Source organism: Pyrgilauda ruficollis, unplaced genomic scaffold (assembly GCF_017590135.1).
Source record: "Pyrgilauda ruficollis isolate IOZ18807 unplaced genomic scaffold, ASM1759013v1 scaffold31, whole genome shotgun sequence".
Lineage (NCBI taxonomy): Eukaryota > Metazoa > Chordata > Aves > Passeriformes > Passeridae > Pyrgilauda > Pyrgilauda ruficollis.
Window position 1 is genome coordinate 435,854 of NW_024524489.1, and position 8,916 is coordinate 444,769.

The 8,916-nt window shown below is 40.9% G+C and overlaps 1 protein-coding gene across 1 annotated transcript; it reads left to right on the plus strand.

The window, feature by feature from the left end:
- The first annotated feature begins 3,271 nt into the window (after nt 1–3,271).
- Nucleotides 3,272–8,144, plus strand: MKKS (MKKS centrosomal shuttling protein). The gene is made up of 4 exons (XM_041474019.1): nt 3,272–4,262; nt 4,741–4,916; nt 5,553–5,663; nt 6,125–8,144. The coding sequence occupies exons 1-4, from the start codon at nt 3,272–3,274 to the stop codon at nt 6,563–6,565; spliced, it is 1,719 nt and encodes a 572-aa protein (XP_041329953.1). The 3' UTR covers nt 6,566–8,144.
- Nucleotides 8,145–8,916: the final 772 nt, after the last annotated feature.

The following is an 8,916-nucleotide window of genomic DNA, read 5'->3' on the forward strand; positions in this document are numbered from 1 at the left end:
CGACGAGGGGCGGCGCGGCGCGGCACGTCCGGGGCCGTGCTTCCTGCGCTGCTGCTTCTTCCTGCCGGGCCGCGTTTGAACGTGTGGGGGAGCGCTCGCCTCCCCGGGAAGGCTCATCGGTAGCGCCTTCCTCGCTCCCTCCCTCCCAGACCTGGGAGAAGCCTCAGGTGTGCCGCGCCCGCGGTCTGTGCCCGAGGGCGCCGCTGCCCCCTCAGCCGCCCGCGCTTCAAGGTCGCTCGGTCGCGGGGAAGGAGGAGGAGGAGGAGGAGCGGGTTGTGAGGGCTCTGTAGGGCGGTGCAGGGGCGGTTGGTGGAGCGGGGTGCACCTGTCAAGGCCATGGAGTTGGGCCGCCTGTAGGAGCGTTTCCTCTCCGAGTTACAGCTTTGTAGCCGCTCAAACCAGGGAGGCTACTATTTTGGTATAAAACATGAGTGTACGTGCGAAATCCCATGGAAAGCAGGTTTTTTCTTCCAGTTCCTTATTACATAAGGATTAACTTATTGCTCTCTTTGTAATGGTGCCGCTTCTGAATGCTATAAGGTGGTCAGGCAAAGCTGCACAAAGGTAAAGTAGCGTCAGAAGCTTCAGCCTTGCTTTGCCTGCAGTTTCAAAGTTCTGCATTGCCTAGGAGCCCAGCTACTCATTGAATTTTATTAACTGCAGGGGGGAAGGTGATTTTGAACCTGCTTTTGGGCTTCAGATGCTTACCATCTGGGCAGTAGTGCTTGTAATTAGATAAAGCTTTGTTGCTTTGTTGTGTTTAAGATTTAGTATGCCAAAGCTTGAAGCAAATGCAGCAATTAACATTTCAAAATGTCTGAATTAAGGTTATTTTTTTTTGGTTCACAAAGTAAGACTTTTTGTTTAGTGTTTTAGTCATCTGCTGCACTGCAATTAAAGGTATTAACATTGAGCTTCATCTGTTCAGTGTTGTTATTGTAGAGTAAAAAAGGATTTCTAGAGTATGTTTAAATTAATAAATTATCTTTACCTAGGTAGATGCCAGTTTGCAATGGGTCTTAAAACCTTCTGGAAGGACAACAAAGTTCTGATTGTTATGGGAGCTGGCCTGGGGCTAGTGCACTGGGGCTGGTATTACTTGAAGTCCAGTCCTGTTTTCCAGGTGAAGACAGAGGATTTTGATCCAGAACGTGAAATTCTGACATTCATGATGCAAAGCGCTCGCAAAAGTAAAGAGAAATAGCATTAGTACTTTGATTTTTGGGTAAGTTGCCTTATTAGTTGTATCTGTGTCTTTGAGGAAGAAGATGAATTAATTGAGAATTTTCAAACATACAGCCTTGGTGTTCTAACTTTAGTCTTTTGGAGTTTTATTCTACTTTGCAATTAAGCTAAAGTATTGCACCTACATGGACCCGAAAAGTGCATAATAAATCTCAAAAATACTGCTAAATCCCACATGATGAGATCAACTAAGTGAAGATATAATATGTCCTTAAGATATTTTAAAACAAGCTCCAGTAACTTCAGGACAGCAATCAAACTTGTGTGACTGGATCTATAACAGTGTTCTTTCAGGCTTAAAATGGCACAGAAATAATTGTGACTATACATAGTAACATATTCCGTGTTAGTAAGAATGATGATGGCAACAGAGAATGAAACAAAATAGAGTACAAGTGTAAATACTGTAGAGTTTGCATAGAAACGTAAATAAGCATTGATTCAAATTTTACTGTTTTAAGAACTGAAAAACAATCTTTGTGGGCCTCTTGAAGTAAGAAACCTTTGTTGAGCCAGATTTCTTGAAGTTTTGAACATCAAAAGCTGTTGTTTCTGTTGCCTGGCAAGTGCTGCTGACTAGTTGAGTTCTTTTGTTCTTGAGTAAAATCAGGTAGATATCACTGTAGTTTTGATACTTCAGTGAAGTGATGGTAGCCTGCTACTTACAGACCTGCTGGTAAGAATACAGACCAGTGGTCAGAATTGAAGTTAATAATGAACAGGTACAATTGATGCACTCTCTGTGTTTGTAGTAAAATCAGGTTAGTAGATTTTTATCTGTTAGAAAGCATTATAGAATGCATAGGCCAGCGGAGGTTCAACGAGGCCCAGTGCTGTATCCTGTGCTGGGGTCACAGCCCCATGCTGAGTTACAGGGAAGAGTGGCTGGAGAGTCCTGGGAATGCTGGTGACAGCAGCTGAACATGAGCCAGTGTGTGCCCAGGCAGCCAAGGGAATCCTGACTGGACCAAAAATGGTGAGGCCAGCAGGAGCGGGACAGTGATTGTCCCCTGTGCTCGGCACTGGTGAGGGACAGCAGCCTTCAGGGAGGACACGGGGTGCTGAATGAGTCCCGAGAAGGGCGGCGGTCCTGTGAGGAGTGCTGAGGGAGCCTGGGGAAAAGAAGGCTCAGGGCAGCCTTACTGTTTCCTGCAGCCACCCGGGAGGAGGCTGCAGGCAGGTGGGGGCCGGTCTCTTCTCCCGAGTAGCAAGTGCTAGGACAAGAGGAAACAGCCTCAGGTTGCACCAGGGGAGGTTTAGATTGGATATGAGGAAAACTGTCTTCACAGAAAGGGTTGTCGGGCACTGGCACAGGCTGCCCAGGGAGGCGGCCGAGTCACCATTCCTGGAGGTGTTTAATGGATGTGGCATTTTGGGATGTGGTTCAGTGGTGGCTGGGCACTGCTGGGGTAACAGCAGGACTCGACTTTGAAGGGTTTTTTTTTTTTTTTTCAGTATGTGTTTTTCTGTGACTTTTTCTGGTGAAAACTAAAATAGGTCAAGCTATACAATATTTTCATAAGCTTATTTGTTAGAACTCTGACTTGGTTTTCCAACAATTATTCTAATATCTTTCTGGTTTTTATTGTAGGTATAATTAAGCTTGAAGGTTTTCATCTGTGACTGTTACCAGAAAAAATGAAGAAAACTACCTGGAGTAGAAAGAACTTTCTGCTTGTAGCAGGACTGTCACTTATAGGTGTCCATATAGGAAGCATGCTCGTAAACTTTGTTGCAAAAAAGTCTGCTCAATCTCATTCAGAAGCTAAACGAGATCGTTCAGAATGAAATAGATTCCTGCTGTGACTATTTGTCTGTTTTGCAACATGATTTAAGCCTCGTTTTAAGAGAGCTGTGATGAGTAGTTTCATGAATGCTGTATATACTGTTTCACACTGAAAATAATAATCCTTACCTGCAAAGAATTAAAATGTACTACTCTTAAAATTTAGAAGAGCAATGAATTATATATCTAGGTAAAAAAATGAAATGTTTTTTTGGCTAGAATTAAAATCTTACCTTCAAAATGTCTCGCCTTGAAGCTAAAAAGCCTCCGTTATTTATTAGTGAGCCACTAACTAGAGATGCAGTGAGTCAGTCACTGTCTCTGCTGAGTGGGATATTAAAGTCTTCCTACGGTCCTGCTGGTCGACTCAAACAGCTCCACAATGGTGTGGGGGGCTGTGTTTGTACCACTTCCCAATCCTCAACCCTCCTGGGGCACCTTTCCATCAGCCAGCCCGTGCTGCGTGTCCTGACAGCCTCTGTACGGAACCACGTGTCGCGTTTCAGTGACTGTGGCTTATTCACTGCCATCCTTTGCTGTGGCTTCATCGAAAATTTCAGGAGCCTGAATGTTGCACCTTCTACTGTCATTAAAATAAGCAAGCATCTTCTGGGTCTGTGCATGGACCACCTGAAATCTGAGGCCTGTGTTTGCCGGGTGTCTGTGGATTTTAGCAGTGTTGAGACCCTTGTTTGCTTGGTTCGGAGCATTTTAACAAGCAAACCTGCTTGCATGCTTAATAAAACTGAAGTTGATCATCTCACCTCACTGGTTTTAAAGGCTTTTATATTTACTGTTCCGTGTCACGTTGAGGCTAATGCTGTTTTAGGGAAGTGTGTGGTGATACCTATGAAAGGTAGAAGAGTTGTGGATTCTACAGTTCTTCCTGGACTGCTTATAGAGGCGCCAGAAATCCAGTTGGGAAAACCACTTGCTGTCAAAAGGACTGGTTCAAACATGATCAAGACTGCTCTTTTCAGTGTGTCCATGGCAGGTGATGGCTCTAACCCTGAGGAAGGAACTATAGCGGTCCATCACGGAGTTTCTCTGGAAGTGTCAGAGCTGAATCAGTTGCTTAATGTGGGGAAGCAGCTGGTTAAGGATGAGGTGGGCCTTGTGGTGTGCCAGAAGGTGATGCATCCGTCCTTGAAGCAGTACCTGAAGGAGCATGGTGTTGTGGCTGTGGACAGGGCTGGGCTGTCTCTGATGGAGCCCCTGGGCTGTGTGACAGGTAACAGGCCGGTTCTCTGCCTAAACCATTGTCCTGGAGTTGTCACTGTGAGGAGAGTGTCACCTGGGCTGGTGTCATCACAGAGAAGAGTCTCTTCTTTCCCTCTACCTTAGCTTCCGAGCAGGAGTTGCTCTTTTCTGGTCCAAAAACCATTTTTCAAGGCAAGTAGGTCTTCTGTGCAGGCCTCAGGTGTTATTACTGCTTGTGGCATGAGGGGTATCCAATTCCAGCAACTGTTTGTTTTCAAACTCTGAATCAAGGCAAATGAAACAATCCCTTTTTTCATCTCAAATTTCCACCAAGTCTTGCACTCTAAATGTGTTGGTTTCTGTGATTTCCTGTGTGAATTGGAATGCCAGGTATTGAGCAATGTATGTAAGTTAAAAAGCCAAGAGAAATAAAGTTTATGCTTTATGAAGTGCATCAGTAAGCTGTTCTGATGGTGCCACATACTGTTTTCTCCTTTTTTAATTGACAGGTTCACAGCCTATAGCTTCCATACATTCGTTGCCTCCCAGCTGTTACGGCAGTTTGAAAGATTTGTGCATTGAGAATTTTGCTTCAAAGCATTTTCTACATCTAATTCCTGAGGACACAGTTATCTGCAGCCTGATACTCTGCAACAGAAGTGAAACAGCATGGGATGAGTTGAAGGTAGGCAAATTTTCTTCAAGTCTTTTCTTGGAAAGTCATGGAAAAATACTGAGAAATGTTAAATATGTTGAGTTTAGAAACATAGTTTTTTCAGTACATAAATTAAGTTCATATGTTTCCAGAATTTCAAAATCCTTGAAGTGCTCATGTTCATTTAATACCTCTGTTTTAATACAGAAAGTTGTTTAGGGACAGGCACATCTTTCACCTGTTCTTGAGGCCAGTGCTGGATAAATATTTTCATTTTCATTACTTGGTCTATGAGAACATAAAAATCAAAACTGCCTAGCAAAAAGCCAACAGCAACGCATACAATGATAGTCAAGCATTGTTTTGCATTGAACCTGGAAATGTCATTGATACTGATGGACTTTTTATATATAGCCCTGTTTTGAAAATAGAAGGATTAAAATGCAGCTTTTTATTTCTGCCTTTCCATAGTGTGGACAAATAAAAACAATTTCTCATTAAGTGAACAAGGTCTTGGAAATCTCTCAGCAGCTTTATATCCACATATATTTCAACTTTATGGAAGCTGTACCAGAAACTACAAAAAATTTTATTCTGGTGTTTTTTTAATGGGGACAAATCCCATTAATCATGGTATGTCTAACAAGAATTTCTTGTGATTTTCAGCATGTCTGTGAAACTGCAGAACACGTGTTGCAGTTAACAGTGAAGGAACCTTTGGCATTATTAGGAGGGGGCTGTACAGAAACTCACCTGGCTTCATACGTAAGACACAAGGTACGTAAGATGTAAGGGTTTTAAAGATGCTTAATATACTTAAGAAACAAGGATTTATGTAGAATCACTGTGACAGTAATACACTTCTCTCTTTCTAGATTGATGTGGCATTTTTGCTAACCACTAATATCAAATAAGGGGCCTATTTGGAGCACTCAGTTTTAATTATATCTTTTAAACTTAACACTATATTTGTACTTGTTGATCTTTCTTTAGGTATCTGTTATAGTAACTGCATGTTTTTAAGTGTTGAAAATATGTAGGGTTTTTATATTGAAAGATGATCATGCAGAACTCTGCTTTGACTCTTTCCTATCATGGGATAATAATTAAACATTTTTTAGTTAGAAGTGAACCATCTGTTTTGGGGGAAAAAAAGGCAGCAGTATGATACATGCTTTAAATTATTTCTGTGAAACAGTGTTCTAACTTTGCTGTCCTGGTTCTGGTTTCTTTTTTAGAGTTCTAGCCTGCCTGCCAGCACTTTCAGAGACCTAGGTTGTTCTCAGGCACAGTACCAATTGGTTGCTGACGGGTTTTGCCGTTCCCTGGAGTCTGTAGCTCGCTCTCTGAGTCACGATGGTGAAGAAGTTCTGACAGATGTGGTTTATGGACACTGCTGGTTTGTTCCCCCAGGTTCTCCCTGTGTCTCCAGGTGGTCAGATCTAGTTTCAAAATGCGGCTGTGGGGTGAATGGTAACACAGAGACCCTCAGCTGGAGCTTTTTACCAGGCCAGTGTGGCTCTCCTGTTTTACAGGGCTGCCCTAAAGAGCCCTCAGTAAAGGCTGCTGACCTCCGGACTCTGGATTGCTTTGCTGCCAAGTGCAGTGGCCTGCAGGTAGCTCTGGAGACAGCCAACCTGATTTTGGATCTCTCATACATAATTGAAGATCAAAATTAGCTCTGATCTTATGTGATCTGTGTTGTATAGTAGGACAGCACTGAATTGAAGGCAGGGTAATGTATAATGTTTTAAAATATTTGAACAGGTTAGAATGTGGACAGCAGACAGAAATTTTAAATTCAACAGCTGGCCATTGAATACTCTTCTCATTGTTAATCTGCTGTGCTCTCAAGCATTTTCAAAGGTTCAACCTGTTCGCTCTGCTTAAGGAAAGTTTTGGATGTTGGTTAGCCATGTGGCATCTTCAAAGGATTGGGACAAATGGATTCACTTGCTGAGAAAACATGTTATGTATTAAGATTTATACAGTCTCAGCAAAAGCTTTGCACATCTAAAGAGACTTCTATGTTACAGCAGAATTGTATGATTGGTATTTTTAATTTTGTAGGTAAAAAAGGCTTAGCAGATACCTTGAGCCATTTGTTTTTAATTTTGTCCTGAAGTTTTTGTCACCATATACTATATGTATATGCAGTTTGTATTTCAAAATGGGTGAAAGATTTAAAATCATGTATGTAATTTATTTAACAAGTTATAAAAACTCAACCTGGAGCTCTTAAGGTAGCAGGTAGGTAATTGAAGATTTGAAAAGAAATGGCAGACTGGATGGAAAAAAACTCTTGTCAAGTGGACCTTGATTGTCTTCTGTGGAATACAGGGCAGTCTATAATGAAGTTTCTATCATTCAAGCAAAGCTGCAAGAATGTCCCACTTGCAGTTCAATTAACTCTTTGACTGTGCATGGCTTCTTTTAATGAAGTAAGGCTTTAAGCTGCACAGACTTGTTTTGATCTTTAAATAAGACTGTAGACTGAATGATCAAAATTTTTCTCGTTCTCAGCTTGCATGCAAGATCAAAAAGGGTGCTACATTTTCTTACTTAAGTTCATTTTCTTTGCCACTTTTCTTCTCCCTCTTTGTTTTCAGCCACAAGGGATAAATCATTCATGGTGCATTTCCAGAAAACATCTGAGTTAGTTGTCGCCTAGCATGCTTATTTTTTCCTGGTCTCTTAAGATTTTAATATATTTATTTATTGCATATAAGCAGTAGAATTGTTATATATAACTCAGTTTTGAAATATGTAATTAAAACCAGATATTTCCAGACCTTTTGTACAAAGTCCTTTTCATTTTGAGAACATAGTAATCATTTTCTCACTGGGAAAAAAAAAAAATGAAGAGTTATTTAAAGTTCTTTATCTTTTTATGACCTGAAATGATTGCTTCAGTGCTGCAAGGCATCCTTTGGGGACTTGTGCAAGAATGTTACAAGGGTTGAGAATGGAGGCTGCTGGAAGCTGGTTTGAAAGCTAATAAGGCTGCTTTCATATCTTGATCCTCCCATATGCCATGAACTATATGAAAGCATCAGGAATAATGAAGCCAAATGATGGTGTGTATCTTAAGGCACAGAAGAATCTTGGTAATACTTCATCTAATTATGACTCTCCAGCTCAGAGTGCTGAATTATACTATTTTACTTCCTATAATAACAGCTTGTTATGCAGTGTGGAAAATGTTCAGTTTAGTGACTACAGCTGTGAAGTGAAAATTAAAACAGTATTCAAGTAGAAGTAGTTGTGAGTGTTCTTTTGTCTTGGTATCTGAAGGTCACATCACAGGTCTTGAATCAGAGCTGACAATGGTTTTTATTCTCCCCCAAAAAGAAAGTCACAGATGAAAAAACTGAAAAAATTAAGTTTTGGTAAGTAGCTAAAAAATCATTTATACCTGAACTAAATATTTTTTTGTATAGAGATAATTTTAATAACAATTAGTTTTTGCCTCTTACTGTGACTAGAAAGGATAAATAAGCAGCTTGCTCTGCTGTTTATAGACAGTATGGGTTCAGTTCTCAGCTGTACTACAGTAGGCTTGAGCCTTTCATGTTTAGTGTTGCCTCATCTTTAAGGGGTAACATAGGAGGAGTACAGCTTTGGATACTTTTTAAAATACAAATAAAAAGAATTTTGACTCAGTCTAACAGCAACATAAAGTAACTTTTTTGAACTTAATGTTTTTTAAAAAAATTTGGTTGCAAAAATGGTTGGGTTTCCCTCTGTGTTTTAAAGCTGACAGAACGAGATACCCTCAGCTGTAAGGCCTCTGAGAAGCCACTGTGGTTTTATTCCTGTTCTCCCTGGCATTTGAAGTTCAGTGGGAAAATTAGCACTACGTAAGTATTAGGAGACAAGTGTTTTCTGATCATGACCTCAGTCATGTCTGATTTCCACAGATTGCTCAGATTAAATTAAACTTTAATAATTCTACTGATAATGCACAGGAAGTACAAATATTAATTTCCAGCCTTCTCAGCTACATTCATGCTCCAGGGCTAGAAGGAGA